This window comes from Lissotriton vulgaris, chromosome 4_1 (assembly GCF_964263255.1).
Source record: "Lissotriton vulgaris chromosome 4_1, aLisVul1.2, whole genome shotgun sequence".
In the NCBI taxonomy this organism is placed as follows: Eukaryota; Metazoa; Chordata; class Amphibia; order Caudata; family Salamandridae; genus Lissotriton; species Lissotriton vulgaris.
In genome coordinates this window covers 1,456,826,520-1,456,845,407 of record NC_141691.1, presented here as the reverse complement: position 1 = coordinate 1,456,845,407, position 18,888 = coordinate 1,456,826,520, and the positions used below count along the sequence as shown (strand labels likewise).

Genomic DNA, 18,888 nt, shown 5'->3' with positions numbered 1-18,888 from the left:
TAACTGATACATTTTTTTCCTGTACTTAAATTGCAAATACTTTTTAGAATGTTCTATTGTTTTATACATATTCGTAAAATGACTGCTGTCATTCTTTATTTGACGTTCGACTTTCTAACATGTACTTGTTATAGTGTCTCCTGCTGCTACCTTTTCTAAGAAACTGAAATGCCATTTGCAGTTATATCCTATAAATGAATAAAATGACGTGCTACCCCCTTATTATCATAACTCTATTGCACATCTATACTACTATTATAAAGAGAGAACTGTGTCCTTTGAGCCAGTTAAACTCGAAAAGTACACCACCAATCACAACACCCAATACAGCGTTGGAAAGGGGAGGTCCAGGAGATGGACATAGGCTATAGAAGAACAACACCATATACATTAGGGGGGGGGACGTTAGGGGATAAGTAGTCTGTATGGGCGTATGGATACAGTGATTGCGCGCGGCGTTCGGCGTCGTCACAACTCTTGCGAGAGGCGCAATGGCGTGTGGGCGTGACGTCATGTCAACGCAACATTCGCTGTCCGGACTGGAGCAAGGGAAGGAGCAAGGGAACAAAACACGACATGCGGGGAGGAGCTGTGGCGCGGGACCGACACACAACATTGGAGTGCCCAGCGCGGGGAGGAGCGGCGATGCTGGTGGGAGCGCAGGAAGGAGCAAGGGACATAGACCCGACATGCGGGGAGGAGCGGCGGCACAGGAGCTGGTATGTACGCTCTGCTGCTCCCGCTGATGGCCGCTCTGCCGCACGTCTCCTGCAGCGGTGCTGCCCCCAGCCCCTTCTGCCCCGGACAACGTCGGGGCGGGCTGCTAGTACCTTATAAAGTGTCTTGTGCGAATACAGTTATGTAAGGTGACTTGTATTTATTGCACCATATTTTCTAAAGATATTAAGTGCTGGTGTGGTATCTTGTCATTAAGGGGACTCATGCTCTCTTTTCCTGGCCTTATTTCTTTGCTGTATTCTCTTTATTCATTTTAACAATATTTTCTCTACCTACTCTAATTAGTCGTAGTGGCCTTTTTTTCTGAAATAGTATCTCATTTACTCATATTCCCAAACACACTAGACTCTGTCAAAAATATTGTATTTGTATGTGGTGTCATTGTTTACCGATTACCCCTCAATTTTTCAAGTTTTATCAGAATTTTTTAAAAATTGTCTGTTGGTTCAGTCACTTAATATGGGGGGGGGGAGAGTTCTTTATCTCTGATCTTCATTTTGTCCTTCGCAAAGTTTGTTCCTGTTGGGCCTTGAGATGATTCATAAAAAGAGGGGCCATCTACAGTGGTTACAGGTGTACAAATAGCTCCGCATCTGTATTGTGTCCTGTAGGAGCCTCTGTGCCCACCGTGATTATTAGTTTTGATTCTGCTCTCCTTAATTCTTGCTCCCTATTTCCTCCTCTGCTATTTTTCGGTATGTGTTTAATTCCATATCCGCTGAAACCTTTTAGGGAGCTATTGTGCACATTTTCAAAGTGATTCGTCATCGGATATTTCGTGTCTCCATTTTTGATAGCTCTAATATGCTATAATATTAGTAGTTTGAGTTTATTGATAGTACTCCTCAAATAATATTTATTGCAATTGCATCGAAATATGTAAACTATGAATTCAGCCTCGCAGGTCATTCTTTCTTGAATTGTTTTCTCTCCATCAAATGTTGTATAGGTTTTCTGATTACTTCCATATTGACAAGCTTTGCATGAGTTGCATTTTATAAAACCTTTGGCAGTGCTTGTTAACCAGTTCTTTTCTTTAGTTCCTTCGAAATTACTCCGTTTTGAAAGATATCCCAATGATTTAGTTTTTTTGTAATGTTATTCCGGGGTGTTGGTCCACTACTTCTGTAATTAGTTTTTCTTTTCAGAATATATCCCAGTTCTTTGGTTAAAAAAAAAATGATTGTCGGATGTGCTGAATTGTACTCTAAAAAAATTCTATTTGTTCCAATTTTTTTTATTTTTTTATTTTCTGCTTTTGTCTAATAGAGTGCCTCTGTTTGAGTCTTTTTGCTAATTCTTTCTTGGGCATCTCGTAACACATTTCTTGGGTAGCCCAGTTGAATATATCTTTCTGTCATTTCCTTTAATTTATGTATTAGTTGTCCTTGTGTTGGGCATATTCTTTTTGCTCGTAACATTGGGCTGTACGGAATATTCCACTTCAATGCTGTTGGGTGTCCATTACTCGTTTCCATAGCACATATGGTTTGCTTCCTAACCAAATTAACAGGTTGAAGAGTTAGGTTTGCTCCTTAGTATTCACATTTGTCCTTATGAGAGAACTTTGTCTGACCTTCTCCATTAGCAAGATTTGGCCTTACTGAAGTTTTCCAGAGGCACAAAATATTGGAATTTTACATATCTGGAGCACCCAAAAGCCAAAGCTTAAAGAATTAATTAATTTAAATATATTAAATTGAATTAACTTTTTAAAAGATCTATTTAAAAAACTACTACCTGAAGTAAAATGTTTATGCTTATTTACTATGCACTAAAAATTAAATTACATGTTTTTATAGATTCAAAGTAAAATAAGGTAATTATTTTTGTAAAATACATTAAAAAAGATATTAAGATATGTTATCATAAAATATTATGTACGTAAAATTGAGGTTCAAGTTCAGCTGGTGGCTGAAACGTTTGGGTTTTTAGAATAAATCACCAGTGGATGGAACCACAGCTTTGGTTGCATATTTTCTTGCTGTTTACAGCGGCAATTCTTTGGCAGTTAAATAAATATATATATATATATATATACATATATATATATATATATATATATATATATATATATATATATATATATATATATATATATATATATATATATATATATATATATATATATATATATTCTGTCTCCATTTTGTTTTATGGGAGGGCGCTGAAGTAACAGGGGTTGGCCATGTATGGTGCTGGACATTCTACTGCTCCATTTTGGTAGTAATAAGTTATACTCCTGCTAAATTTGGATTTACCCTGTTTCTAGGGATGAGTCTACATGTATCAGTAACTTCACACTCGTAAGTAATGTATAGCCAAAAGTAGTAAGGCTACTGAAAAGTTTAAGAGTAAACTTACTCGTTTGACTAGCCCTGATAGGGTATAAAACCCAACAGCGACTCTGAACATCTTCCTCCTCAACAGCTTACTGCTACCAAGGAAGGACTTTTTTTTTCCCCACTCTGACTGTGAGAGCCTTAACAGTCCTTAGCTCCACTTTGTTCTGTCAGTCTGCTTTGCTCTTGTAATTTGAAAGGATGGAAAAGAAGGCAAGAGGTGCAGAGGCTTCCCACTACCTCATCCACCACTTACCGCTGTCTAAATGAAACAATTAGATATGACAGCCTCTTATTCCTGCGCTTCCTGGAAGGGAGAGGAAACAATTGTAAATTGAAATGCTGATTATATTCTTTTCGGTGGAGATCCTGAAATTCCAAAGTTTTAACATTAATCTATATTAACTGCACTGTACTGAATTGTATTTTTATAGTGCTTACTATCCCCAACTACGAGTAGAAGCACTTTCAGCGAGTAGCACTCGATCAATAGCGGCGCCCCCCATTTGGGCAGAGGAACGTTGCCCACCTGCTGCCAGTGTAGCAAAGGTGAAAAATAAAATGAATTACCCTTTTATTTTTCCCTGCTCCCAGCCCGAGCAGTGTTTGTGGGCAGGGCCATTGCTGCTGACTGGCAGGAGTGGAGAGGTGCTCACTAAACCAGTTTACACTGAGCAAGTCACTTTGGCCGGCTGTCTTGCAACGTCCAGCCTGACATGAGAAGTGAAATCCTCTCCACCCAGCTGTCTGATGCAGCTGGGTGGAGAGGATTTCACTTCTCATGTCAGCCACAGGCACCCAGTGCCTTCAGGATGAGGGAGGTAGCCTGCTCTATCCAATCCTGGCACTGCTCTCATGCTGCTCATCTAAAGCATAAGAGCAGCAACAGGATTTGCAGGAGGGGGGTGGCTGAGGCTTTTGATGGCATTCAAGAAGAAAACAGGAGGTTGAATCGTAGGTAAGTACAATTTTTATTTTCTTATCTTTTTGGCCCACTGAAAGGCACTGTGAACAACTCTCATTGCCTCGACCCTCAGCTTCAGAGCTCTTAGTCATGGCCTGTTTTAAATCTGTTTCACGATTGAGAGCTTTGCTATTTGAGCCTAAAGGCATTGTGATTTATTGCAATGCCTGTCAGTCCGTTTGGCGCTCCACGCCCCTCCACTGTGGAGGGTCACCGACCTGCACTGCCAATCACAGAGCCCAAGGGTAGTGGTTAAACTAGTGGTTATTGCTTGTTTTTGGTGATTGTTTCCAATTGGGATTAATATTGTGCTGTCGAAGAAAACGTGCCAAGCATTTACCCAAATTTTTTTGTGGTGGATTAAACGAATAGAAGTTAGATATGATCACAAGTGGGGGTTATGTGAGTTTTATAAGAAACTTATGCATTTATTAACGTCTAGGCAGATACAAGGTCTATATACAGTGTCTGTTTGTGGTTAATTTTCAGCGCGATATCTTTGTTATTCTAACAAGATATGTATTCACAGTTTACTGTTTTTTAGATGACCTCCTCTCTGGGTAACAGAACCTTCTACTCAAACATTCCCGAGTCAGCTGACATCACTATTGGAATAATTTATGCAATATTCGGTAAGTAAATCCATGTGCCTTTCCCCAACGCTCTTTGTTCTTAATTTAACACTCTATAAAAATGCATCACTGCTGCAAATCGAATTTGGGAGGGCATCATTTAAAAATAGTAAGGTATTACATTTTATTGTTATTAGTTATTTTTAGAAAGCGACCAAGCCCACTAGAGCTATAATCAGAACAATAGGCAGTATATTAAATAAGGGAAGTGAGTGAAATCAACTGTTAATCTGAAACAAATGAAGACCTTAATCAGAGGCACATTAGCTCACTCTCTTATAGTTTGGTTTTGATTGTCACTTCCCTGTTTTCATTTTTCATGGCTACGTCAAAACACTGAGGGGCGGATTCGGAGAACAATCATGAAACCCAGAGTGCAGATGCATTAACTCAGCATTGCCGAGATGTTCCACAGTCCACATAATTAATTCCCTACGCGTATGTCAAATTCAGAATGCAGTCACTTGTATTTTATTCACAGTGTTTTTGTTTTCTGCAACCTTACTTGTGAAGAAAAAGCTGATCTATTGTCAAACTGGGAATCTTTTTTTCAGTGGTGGCTGCTGTGTCATTTAAGTGGTGGGGCTGCGCAGGAAGGCCAGCGCGAGGGAAATTAATAAATCATTGTTTTAGCTGCATTCTGCAGCGTCTGTGCTCTTCTGGTCTCTGTTACTCAACTACAGTCGTGCCACAGGGTCCCCTACGCCAATCCAGAGCTGCTCTCATGCTGGTATTACCCAGCATGAGAGCAGCGCCGTGATTAGTGTGAGCACCACACTTAGATGCTCACTGAAGCCCTTCGACCCTCTGCTTGTTCTCCACCCGGCTGTAAAGCCCAGCTCAGGTGGACAGATCTAAGTGCGCATGACGGTTTGGCTGACCTTAGACGGCCGGCCAAACCGTCAAGCGCACTGGTAGCAGTGCTACCTACCACTTCTCCTCCTTTCTGCAGCTGGGTCGACGTATAGGAATGGACGACCTTATTCTTGGCTCAGCTGCAGGAAGTAAGCGAGGAAAAATAAAATGATTTATCATTTAATTTTTCATTTTTCACTGCTCAAAAGCAGTGAGGCAACTCTCCCCCGCCTTACCGAAGGAGCCGCCGCTGGTAAATAGTCTGTCACATGCAATGCAAAGTGAGAGACCATTTACCAGCGGCAGCTGCTCCGCTAAGGCGTAGGAGAGTTGCCCCACTGCTTTTGAGCAGTGAAAAATGAAAAATTAAATGATATGCAATGCAAAGTGAGGTGTGACGTCAGCAGTGAAATGACACATCATTCTATCACTAAGACTGAACTGCTCATGGGTGAGAGAAAGACGATAATAGGGAGGAAAATAATTGACTCCAGAGCAGGTAAGTGAGATAGACTAAAATGAAGAAGCCTCTCTAACTACTGTTCAAACCTTGGAACTGCAGTAAAGGGAGTTATGAATTCAAATCCTGCCTCAAGTGAATGACACCTACTCTAGTAATTCACAATCGCCCGAACTCCTTTCACTCAAGTGTAGGTGCTTAGAAATGGTGCCCTGCTATCCCCTATTTACACTCCTTCTACATCCCCTTTCTTCCAGCAGCACATCCCATCCTGTGCTCCAAGTGTTGACTTTTCAGGGTCTCTCTTTTTGGGCCCCACAAATTCTCAGCTCTGTCTTTCTGGACAGTCAAGCTGCTAAATGATTCTTGTTTATTTTATATAACGGTTTTATATAGTGCTTCTGTGCTGAGGGATTAGTGCACTATACAATAAAACTTTACGGTGGATCATTAAGAAAGTGACCATAATGGATTGGACTCTTGGGTCAGTGACAGCGTGTGAAGCATAGAGCAGGGCCCCATTGGGGCTCTTCTGATGTATCCATGAATTGTTGCTGGCCTGGACTATTATCAGTAATCACATAATATAGATTCATTCCTAAAGATCGAAAAGCTTCCTTTTCTGAACTCCAGCCAGTAAAAAGATTAACATTTCAGTTAATTTCTGATTCAGCTACGGCTATTTTTTGACCACCAATCACCAGCAAGCACACGGGCAAGATGGCAGAAGACCGCCAGCGTACATTTGTCAATTCGAAACTCGATTTTCACCTAGGTACAGGAAGATAAAACTGTCTCATGTGAGGGTGAGTTTAGAGCCAGGGCCTTGTGGAAGAAGTCAATGATACAATTCATCTCCTACCTTTGACTAAAACATGAAAATATATAAAAATGATCTGCCCAGTATGCTGTTTCAATTTCATGATGATGTCGCCACCATCCTAAACACCATCATTTCTGGTTTGTGTAACCTGGTTTCAAACTGGGACCCCAGACTGCAAATTGTTTTATGGGGCATGCCTCCTGTTCGAGATACTCCAAACTCAATAAGTCTCCATCATTTAGGGTGAACCACTTTACTCCTTCAGCAAGTACCGATGCAGAACGGCTTCAAAGCGCCTTATAACAGATCCTTACCTGGCTGGTGAACTGTTGTGCACGCGCACATGACATCCACAAGTTCCGACAGCAATCTTCCACCATTAGGACTAGATGCTGGCACTTCAATAAATCATGTGTCTGACTGGCCCAACAGACACAAACAGTGTTCAAAAAAGACACCCGCTAGGACAGTGTTAAAAAAAGACACCCGCTAGGACAGTGTTCAAAAAAGACACCCGCTAGGACGGGTGTCCTGAAAAGCTGGATTCAGGAGGGAAGCCTCAAACCCTACAAGAGAAGTCTGTGCAGACTCGATTTCTTGGCATCTTGCCTGCCACAAATATATTCCAAAATCGTCACAGGGTGGACTCCCACAAGGGTGTGGTGACAATGCTATCCACTCCCTGATTGACGTGGAGGCTTATCGATACCGAGCTTGTATCTAAAACGCCTGGGGCTAACCTTGCTTCCACGCCATCAGGGAATGGAGACCAGGCCTTGATGCTACGTCTTTGCCAAGCTGATGACTTCACAGGCTTCAGGGCTGTGAGATTGTCAGCCCGGCAAAAACTTGGCCTGCCCAGGGAGCAAGTAGTTAACGCAGGGAGAGTCAAGTGTCTGCATGGTTATCGGCACAGCAAAAATGCTGCTGTTGGTGAGTGGGGAAGACAGTGCCATGTGTTCCAAAAACTTACAAAGGGGTATTTTTTAAATGAAAACAATATGTCAACATTGCTATATTATTGCTTTGAATGACTGTGAATGTAAAGGGGGCAGAGCCCCGACACCCTTTGACAGAAACTGCTGCAGTTTTTTTCGAAGCTTTATTGAATATTTTTACATGATACAGGAAAAGGATTACTTCTGCATTACATTTTCTATCACAAAAATAGATACAGCAGTAACAGTTCCTTTAATGCATTAAATAAAATAAAGAACCCTCCTTTACAGTTATCTTCAAATAAACATCAGCATTCAGTATTTCTCAAAGTAAGGGGGTAATTCCGATGGCAGACAGACTTCAGTCCGTCCTCATTGTATTGGGGACTGGGACCTTCCGCCTACAAGGTGGCAGTCCCACAGGGCCAATTACAATGCGGCCGCCACCATGGTGGTTGCAATGGCCATGTTTTGTATTGCGGCGGGTGCTGCGCTCTGCAGCAGCCGCTGCAATGCAAAATAGAGACCCACAAATATCCCTGCACTATGTGGCAGATGGTGCAGGGATATGTGTGGGGGCTATATATGGGGTGCAAGGGGAAGGGGGGCCGCTATTGGCCCCCAAGGTCCCTTTCAGCCTGCCTTTTCATGGCAGGCTACCCACCATGAAAAAGGCAGGCAAAAAGGGACATCATAATCCTGACGGCGGTGGCTGGTGGGCACAGCCACTGTTGTAGGGATATGAATCCCCTCCGACTGACTCCTTGAGCCCATCGGAACCTTGGCGGTTGGGTCTTCTGACTGCCAAAGACACGCCTGCCATTGTAATGTGGTGGGCATAAAAGCTGGTTACGATGGTGGTGCAACCACCACTGACAGGGTGTCTGTGGCCGTTCCACCACTATTGTAATCAGGCCCTAAGTCTCATGAATTCTCCACTGAATAATAGCCATGTGACGGACTAAGTCGGACAGATCCCAGAGCTATGAAAAACCATCGACATATGTCCTGGATGTCTTCTGTGCCGGCCTGTATTTGTAGTGAATGTATGAAAAGGGATCCAAATGTTAACAAATGTGTTCATTTTATCAGAAATCGGTTATGACTATTTTTCCAAGGCATAAATATGCCATACCTTGGACTACCAGATGTTCTGGGGGACGATAATGTTGATGCATAGGCTGTTATAAAGTCAGCCACAAGCAAGAGGATTGTAAAAAAATTTCTCAGTTGATATTTCAGGTCATCACCCATATCTCAGTGTACCGCAGCGTCAGATGATTCATAGATAGCTCATTATTAGCTTAATCCGTTCTATAACCTCTTTCACCAATCTTTAGCTAGACCATAGTGCCACCATTTATCAGCCGCGGCCAGCAGTGGGAGTACCTGCAGGGCGGTGACGTGGGGAAGGGGAAGGGCAGGGTGGGGGGTAGTAATGTATGGATTACGGAGCTTCCCAGGTAAGTAAACATTTAAATAAATAACACGAATTTCGTTGAGTGCACTGCATCCCAAAATGTGATACAGTGCGCGCACTGAAATTCGTTTTATTTATTTAAATGTTTACTTACCTATAAAACTCCGTAATCTATACACTACTACCCCCCACCCGGCCCCTCTCCCTCCCCACATCACTGCCCTGCAGGTACTCCCACTGACGTCCGCGGCTGCCATTTATCAGCTATCGTTCCCCTCTCCCCACACCCTCTCCAACATACACCAGATGTGCCAAACATTGTGTCAAGCTTGACTGGGGTGAGATGCCCCCCATGGAATAATCTTATAACTGATTTCTTTATGTTGTGCGCAGATAGGTGCATTTGTTGCTCATGACCATATATGCAACTATGAATCCTTCGTTCTTTGTGCTCACAGTTCAAATTCCCATGTGTACCTATATGGGTGGTGTGTCGTCATCCAGTGTCTATTGTTCAGTAATCAGTACAAATTTGATGTTGTTCTCTTCAACAAACCACTTTTCATAAATGATAGCAATGGAGGGAGACATTGGAGGGGCACCTCTTTATCTTTCTTTTGTTGACCCCCAATATGCTATTTCCAAATATTTTCAAAACATCACTTCTAGGGAGCTGACGTAGTTTTTGTCAGGATGCCTGTCAGCTGAGCTGACTCCTAACACATAAGTCCTTAAGTGTCACTTTAGGGACTACAAACATGTCTTTTAATGCATCCTTCATATATGCTTGTTGGAAAATCAGGAATGTTTAGAATCTGAGAGGGAGGAAGGGAACATAATCACCCCCCTGCTTCTGTGGTCGCTGACCAACGTCTCAGAATATTTTTAGTTAGCATTAACAGACTTTCCATGTCACAAAATTGAGCAGTGGCCAAGGAAGAGCAAGTGGAGGTAATTTAGTTAAACTTCTTTTAACTTGTTCCAAGAGTTTCTCCGCATTTGTGCTTAGAATATCTAACAAGGGTTGACACTGAGTAGTCTGGACATAGGATTCCAAAAGTGGAAAGGATAAACCACACTCATATATAGATTAAATAATATTTTGTTGATATCCAGAGGATTTGATTGTCCCACATAAATGTACATAATTTTTAGTAGTATGATTTTCAGAGTATTAGGTTTTATAATTAATCGGAGAGTTTGACACACACCTAACAACCATGGGATAAACCTATTTTTATGCCTACAATGCATCCAAACAAAGGTAATTCCAGTTTGCCCTAACAATATAGAGTCTTAAAAGAGTAGCTAAATGTGAGGGCAGGTTGGTTTCATGTAGCTGGGACAGAGAGGCTATGATCTTACTCCCAGTTCTTGTTGTGAAGAGAAGATGTCTCAAATCCTTCCATATGCATTGTGGTTATCATGTCATCATGGAACATTGGAATACCCAGTCCTGTAGATTTTTAGTAATTAATAAAGAATCAGAGCCTCTGTCAAAATCTCAGGGTTCTGCGATTAAATGTAGAGGTTGCATTATGAAGCAAAATATGTCATCTGCAAAGAGTGGCCATTTCTATGTGCTGGGACCCACGGTTGTGCCTTGAATAAGGTGGTTACATTTTTTTTGGGACCAGCAGCTTCATGACAAGGGTAAATAGGGATGGTGAAAGGAGGCACCCCTGTCGTGTATCTCAAGTGAGTGGTATAGGAGGAGACTTCACACCATTGCTCCTAAATCTAGTGATTGGATTTCAAAGGTTTGCCACAATATAGAACATAATGTTAGGGCCCTGGGCCAACTTTATCTAAAACCGTACAAGGAACAAACAAACAAACAAACAAACATAGGCATTTATATAGCGCACTACTTACCCGGAGGGTCTCAATGCGCTGGGGGGGGGGGGGAGTGCTGCTACTGCTCGAATATTTACAACAAGGGGTGGTGAGGGACAGAGTCTCTGAATTAAGCAGAAAGCTCTCACCCAGTCAAGAGATCAGGGCTAGATCCAACACCGTTTTTTAGCTCACTGCACCATCCCAGTTTCAGAACCTGGCTGTATGCAAATTAGTCTGTTCCTGTCCCAGTGCATGATGGGAACAGGGCAAACCAAACTACAAAAGCCAATTCTTACACTGGGAAGGAAACAAGCTCCCGGGGACCGGTTTCTGGCATTACAGCCGTCTTCGGCCCGGTTTGCTTGAATCCTGATGGTGCAATGAGCAAGGGTCTCACATCTGAGAATACCCTTCCACGCTTAGGGTGGACAAAAATATTTACAACAAGGGGTGGTGAGGGACAGAGTCTCTGAATTAAGCAGAAAGCTCTCACCCAGTCAAGAGATCAGGGCTAGATCCAACACCGTTTTTTAGCTCACTGCACCATCCCAGTTTCAGAACCTGGCTGTATGCAAATTAGTCTGTTCCTGTCCCAGTGCATGATGGGAACAGGGCAAACCAAACTACAAAAGCCAATTCTTACACTGGGAAGGAAACAAGCTCCCGGGGACCGGTTTCTGGCATTACAGCCGTCTTCGGCCCGGTTTGCTTGAATCCTGATGGTGCAATGAGCAAGGGTCTCACATCTGAGAATACCCTTCCACACTTAGGGTGGACAAAAATATTTACAACAAGGGGTGGTGAGGGACAGAGTCTCTGAATTAAGCAGAAAGCTCTCACCCAGTCAAGAGATCAGGGCTAGATCCAACACCGTTTTTTAGCTCACTGCACCATCCCAGTTTCAGAACCTGGCTGTATGCAAATTAGTCTGTTCCTGTCCCAGTGCATGATGGGAACAGGGCAAACCAAACTACAAAAGCCAATTCTTACACTGGGAAGGAAACAAGCTCCCGGGGACCGGTTTCTGGCATTACAGCCGTCTTCAGCCCGGTTTGCTTGAATCCTGATGGTGCAATGAGCAAGGGTCTCACATCTGAGAATACCCTTCCACGCTTAGGGTGGACAAAAATATTTACAACAAGGGGTGGTGAGGGACAGAGTCTCTGAATTAAGCAGAAAGCTCTCACCCAGTCAAGAGATCAGGGCTAGATCCAACACCGTTTTTTAGCTCACTGCACCATCCCAGTTTCAGAACCTGGCTGTATGCAAATTAGTCTGTTCCTGTCCCAGTGCATGATGGGAACAGGGCAAACCAAACTACAAAAGCCAATTCTTACACTGGGAAGGAAACAAGCTCCCGGGGACCGGTTTCTGGCATTACAGCCGTCTTCGGCCCGGGTTGCTTGAATCCTGATGGTGCAATGAGCAAGGGTCTCACATCTGAGAATACCCTTCCACGCTTAGGGTGGACAAAAATATTTACAACAAGGGGTGGTGAGGGTCAGAGTCTCTGAATTAAGCAGAAAGCTCTCACCCAGTCAAGAGATCAGGGCTAGATCCAACACCGTTTTTTAGCTCACTGCACCATCCCAGTTTCAGAACCTGGCTGTATGCAAATTAGTCTGTTCCTGTCCCAGTGCATGATGGGAACAGGGCAAACCAAACTACAAAAGCCAATTCTTACACTGGGAAGGAAACAAGCTCCCGGGGACCGGTTTCTGGCATTACAGCCGTCTTCGGCCCGGTTTGCTTGAATCCTGATGGTGCAATGAGCAAGGGTCTCACATCTGAGAATACCCTTCCACGCTTAGGGTGGACCAAAATATTTACAACAAGGGGTGGTGAGGGACAGAGTCTCTGAATTAAGCAGAAAGCTCTCACCCAGTCAAGAGATCAGGGCTAGATCCAACACCGTTTTTTAGCTCACTGCACCATCCCAGTTTCAGAACCTGGCTGTATGCAAATTAGTCTGTTCCTGTCCCAGTGCATGATGGGAACAGGGCAAACCAAACTACAAAAGCCAATTCTTACACTGGGAAGGAAACAAGCTCCCGGGGACCGGTTTCTGGCATTACAGCCGTCTTCGGCCCGGTTTGCTTGAATCCTGATGGTGCAATGAGCAAGGGTCTCACATCTGAGAATACCCTTCCACGCTTAGGGTGGACAAAAATATTTACAACAAGGGGTGGTGAGGGACAGAGTCTCTGAATTAAGCAGAAAGCTCTCACCCAGTCAAGAGATCAGGGCTAGATCCAACACCGTTTTTTAGCTCACTGCACCATCCCAGTTTCAGAACCTGGCTGTATGCAAATTAGTCTGTTCCTGTCCCAGTGCATGATGGGAACAGGGCAAACCAAACTACAAAAGCCAATTCTTACACTGGGAAGGAAACAAGCTCCCGGGGACCGGTTTCTGGCATTACAGCCGTCTTCGGCCCGGTTTGCTTGAATCCTGATGGTGCAATGAGCAAGGGTCTCACATCTGAGAATACCCCTCCACGCTTAGGGTGGACAAAAATATTTACAACAAGGGGTGGTGAGGGACAGAGTCTCTGAATTAAGCAGAAAGCTCTCACCCAGTCAAGAGATCAGGGCTAGATCCAACACCGTTTTTTAGCTCACTGCACCATCCCAGTTTCAGAACCTGGCTGTATGCAAATTAGTCTGTTCCTGTCCCAGTGCATGATGGGAACAGGGCAAACCAAACTACAAAAGCCAATTCTTACACTGGGAAGGAAACAAGCTCCCGGGGACCGGTTTCTGGCATTACAGCCGTCTTCGGCCCGGGTTGCTTGAATCCTGATGGTGCAATGAGCAAGGGTCTCACATCTGAGAATACCCTTCCACGCTTAGGGTGGACAAAAATATTTACAACAAGGGGTGGTGAGGGACAGAGTCTCTGAATTAAGCAGAAAGCTCTCACCCAGTCAAGAGATCAGGGCTAGATCCAACACCGTTTTTTAGCTCACTGCACCATCCCAGTTTCAGAACCTGGCTGTATGCAAATTAGTCTGTTCCTGTCCCAGTGCATGATGGGAACAGGGCAAACCAAACTACAAAAGCCAATTCTTACACTGGGAAGGAAACAAGCTCCCGGGGACCGGTTTCTGGCATTACAGCCGTCTTCGGCCCGGTTTGCTTGAATCCTGATGGTGCAATGAGCAAGGGTCTCACATCTGAGAATACCCTTCCACGCTTAGGGTGGACAAAAATATTTACAACAAGGGGTGGTGAGGGACAGAGTCTCTGAATTAAGCAGAAAGCTCTCACCCAGTCAAGAGATCAGGGCTAGATCCAACACCGTTTTTTAGCTCACTGCACCATCCCAGTTTCAGAACCTGGCTGTATGCAAATTAGTCTGTTCCTGTCCCAGTGCATGATGGGAACAGGGCAAACCAAACTACAAAAGCCAATTCTTACACTGGGAAGGAAACAAGCTCCCGGGGACCGGTTTCTGGCATTACAGCCGTCTTCGGCCCGGTTTGCTTGAATCCTGATGGTGCAATGAGCAAGGGTCTCACATCTGAGAATACCCTTCCACGCTTAGGGTGGACAAAAATATTTACAACAAGGGGTGGTGAGGGACAGAGTCTCTGAATTAAGCAGAAAGCTCTCACCCAGTCAAGAAATCAGGGCTAGATCCAACACCGTTTTTTAGCTCACTGCACCATCCCAGTTTCAGAACCTGGCTGTATGCAAATTAGTCTGTTCCTGTCCCAGTGCATGATGGGAACAGGGCAAACCAAACTACAAAAGCCAATTCTTACACTGGGAAGGAAACAAGCTCCCGGGGACCGGTTTCTGGCATTACAGCCGTCTTCGGCCCGGTTTGCTGGAATCCTGATGGTGCAATGAGCAAGGGTCTCACATCTGAGAATACCCTTCCACGCTTAGGGTGGACAAAAATATTTACAACAAGGGGTGGTGAGGGACAGAGTCTCTGAATTAAGCAGAAAGCTCTCACCCAGTCAAGAGATCAGGGCTAGATCCAACACCGTTTTTTAGCTCACTGCACCATCCCAGTTTCAGAACCTGGCTGTATGCAAATTAGTCTGTTCCTGTCCCAGTGCATGATGGGAACAGGGCAAACCAAACTACAAAAGCCAATTCTTACACTGGGAAGGAAACAAGCTCCCGGGGACCGGTTTCTGGCATTACAGCCGTCTTCGGCCCGGTTTGCTTGAATCCTGATGGTGCAATGAGCAAGGGTCTCACATCTGAGAATACCCTTCCACGCTTAGGGTGGACAAAAATATTTACAACAAGGGGTGGTGAGGGACAGAGTCTCTGAATTAAGCAGAAAGCTCTCACCCAGTCAAGAGATCAGGGCTAGATCCAACACCGTTTTTTAGCTCACTGCACCATCCCAGTTTCAGAACCTGGCTGTATGCAAATTAGTCTGTTCCTGTCCCAGTGCATGATGGGAACAGGGCAAACCAAACTACAGAAGCCAATTCTTACACTGGGAAGGAAACAAGCTCCCGGGGACCGGTTTCTGGCATTACAGCCGTCTTCGGCCCGGTTTGCTTGAATCCTGATGGTGCAATGAGCAAGGGTCTCACATCTGAGAATACCCTTCCACGCTTAGGGTGGACAAAAATATTTACAACAAGGGGTGGTGAGGGACAGAGTCTCTGAATTAAGCAGAAAGCTCTCACCCAGTCAAGAGATCAGGGCTAGATCCAACACCGTTTTTTAGCTCACTGCACCATCCCAGTTTCAGAACCTGGCTGTATGCAAATTAGTCTGTTCCTGTCCCAGTGCATGATGGGAACAGGGCAAACCAAACTACAAAAGCCAATTCTTACACTGGGAAGGAAACAAGCTCCCGGGGACCGGTTTCTGGCATTACAGCCGTCTTCGGCCCGGTTTGCTTGAATCCTGATGGTGCAATGAGCAAGGGTCTCACATCTGAGAATACCCTTCCACGCTTAGGGTGGACAAAAATATTTACAACAAGGGGTGGTGAGGTACAGAGTCTCTGAATTAAGCAGAAAGCTCTCACCCAGTCAAGAGATCAGGGCTAGATCCAACACCGTTTTTTAGCTCACTGCACCATCCCAGTTTCAGAACCTGGCTGTATGCAAATTAGTCTGTTCCTGTCCCAGTGCATGATGGGAACAGGGCAAACCAAACTACAAAAGCCAATTCTTACACTGGGAAGGAAACAAGCTCCCGGGGACCGGTTTCTGGCATTACAGCCGTCTTCGGCCCGGTTTGCTTGAATCCTGATGGTGCAATGAGCAAGGGTCTCACATCTGAGAATACCCTTCCACGCTTAGGGTGGACAAAAATATTTACAACAAGGGGTGGTGAGGGACAGAGTCTCTGAATTAAGCAGAAAGCTCTCACCCAGTCAAGAGATCAGGGCTAGATCCAACACCGTTTTTTAGCTCACTGCACCATCCCAGTTTCAGAACCTGGCTGTATGCAAATTAGTCTGTTCCTGTCCCAGTGCATGATGGGAACAGGGCAAACCAAACTACAAAAGCCAATTCTTACACTGGGAAGGAAACAAGCTCCCGGGGACCGGTTTCTGGCATTACAGCCGTCTTCGGCCCGGTTTGCTTGAATCCTGATGGTGCAATGAGCAAGGGTCTCACATCTGAGAATACCCTTCCACGCTTAGGGTGGACAAAAATATTTACAACAAGGGGTGGTGAGGGACAGAGTCTCTGAATTAAGCAGAAAGCTCTCACCCAGTCAAGAGATCAGGGCTAGATCCAACACCGTTTTTTAGCTCACTGCACCATCCCAGTTTCAGAACCTGGCTGTATGCAAATTAGTCTGTTCCTGTCCCAGTGCATGATGGGAACAGGGCAAACCAAACTACAAAAGCCAATTCTTACACTGGGAAGGAAACAAGCTCCCGGGGACCGGTTTCTGGCATTACAGCCGTCTTCGGCCCGGTTTGCTTGAATCCTGATGGTGCAATGAGCAAGGGTCTCACATCTGAGAATACCCTTCCACGCTTAGGGTGGACAAAAATATTTACAACAAGGGGTGGTGAGGTACAGAGTCTCTGAATTAAGCAGAAAGCTCTCACCCAGTCAAGAGATCAGGGCTAGATCCAACACCGTTTTTTAGCTCACTGCACCATCCCAGTTTCAGAACCTGGCTGTATGCAAATTAGTCTGTTCCTGTCCCAGTGCATGATGGGAACAGGGCAAACCAAACTACAAAAGCCAATTCTTACACTGGGAAGGAAACAAGCTCCCGGGGACCGGTTTCTGGCATTACAGCCGTCTTCGGCCCGGTTTGCTTGAATCCTGATGGTGCAATGAGCAAGGGTCTCACATCTGAGAATACCCTTCCACGCTTAGGGTGGACAAAAATATTTACAACAAGGGGTGGTGAGGGACAGAGTCTCTGAATTAAGCAGAAAGCTCTCACCCAGTCAAGAGATCAGGGCTAGATCCAACACCGTTTTTTAGCTCACTGCACCATCCCAGTTTCAGAACCTGGCTGTATGCAAATTAGTCTGTTCCTGTCCCAGTGCATGATGGGAACAGGGCAAACCAAACTACAAAAGCCAATTCTTACACTGGGAAGGAAACAAGCTCCCGGGGACCGGTTTCTGGCATTACAGCCGTCTTCGGCCCGGTTTGCTTGAATCCTGATGGTGCAATGAGCAAGGGTCTCACATCTGAGAATACCCTTCCACGCTTAGGGTGGACAAAAATATTTACAACAAGGGGTGGTGAGGGACAGAGTCTCTGAATTAAGCAAAAAGCTCTCACCCAGTCAAGAGATCAGGGCTAGATCCAACACCGTTTTTTAGCTCACTGCACCATCCCAGTTTCAGAACCTGGCTGTATGCAAATTAGTCTGTTCCTGTCCCAGTGCATGATGGGAACAGGGCAAACCAAACTACAAAAGCCAATTCTTACACTGGGAAGGAAACAAGCTCCCGGGGACCGGTTTCTGGCATTACAGCCGTCTTCGGCCCGGTTTGCTTGAATCCTGATGGTGCAATGAGCAAGGGTCTCACATCTGAGAATACCCTTCCATGCTTAGGGTGGACAAAAATATTTACAACAAGGGGTGGTGAGGGACAGAGTCTCTGAATTAAGCAGAAAGCTCTCACCCAGTCAAGAGATCAGGGCTAGATCCAACACCATTTTTTAGCTCACTGCACCATCCCAGTTTCAGAACCTGGCTGTATGCAAATTAGTCTGTTCCTGTCCCAGTGCATGATGGGAACAGGGCAAACCAAACTACAAAAGCCAATTCTTACACTGGGAAGGAAACAAGCTCCCGGGGACCGGTTTCTGGCATTACAGCCGTCTTCGGCCCGGTTTGCTTGAATCCTGATGGTGCAATGAGCAAGGGTCTCACATCTGAGAATACCCTTCCACGCTTAGGGTGGACAAAAATATTTACAACAAGGGGTGGTGAGGGACAGAGTCTCTGAATTAAGCAGAAAGCTCTCACCCAGTCAAGAGATCAGGGCTAGATCCAACACCGTTTTTTAGCTCACTGCACCATCCCAGTTTCAGAACCTGGCTGTATGCAAATTAGTCTGTTCCTGTCCCAGTGCATGATGGGAACAGGGCAAACCAAAATACAAAAGCCAATTCTTACACTGGGAAGGAAACAAGCTCCCGGGGACCGGTTTCTGGCATTACAGCCGTCTTCGGCCCGGTTTGCTTGAATCCTGATGGTGCAATGAGCAAGGGTCTCACATCTGAGAATACCCTTCCACGCTTAGGGTGGACAAAAATATTTACAACAAGGGGTGGTGAGGGACAGAGTCTCTGAATTAAGCAGAAAGCTCTCACCCAGTCAAGAGATCAGGGCTAGATCCAACACCGTTTTTTAGCTCACTGCACCATCCCAGTTTCAGAACCTGGCTGTATGCAAATTAGTCTGTTCCTG

The 18,888-nt window shown here is 44.9% G+C and overlaps 1 protein-coding gene across 5 annotated transcripts in view; it reads left to right on the top strand.

The window, feature by feature from the left end:
• Nucleotides 1-18,888, top strand: part of LOC147724100 (opsin-5-like) — a 1,241,395-nt gene that overhangs the window by 503,420 nt on the left and 719,087 nt on the right. For 2 of the 5 annotated variants that reach the window (XM_086965682.1, XM_086965684.1), the window contains one exon: nucleotides 4,589-4,676. The exons of 1 other annotated variant lie outside the window; for it this stretch is intronic. In XM_086965682.1, the coding sequence (XP_086821808.1) occupies nucleotides 4,589-4,676 (88 nt within the window). Of the gene's footprint in view, nucleotides 1-4,573; nucleotides 4,677-18,888 lie in introns of those variants that run through there. 2 more of the 5 variants (XM_086965681.1, XM_086965685.1) reach the window with 1 other exon arrangement.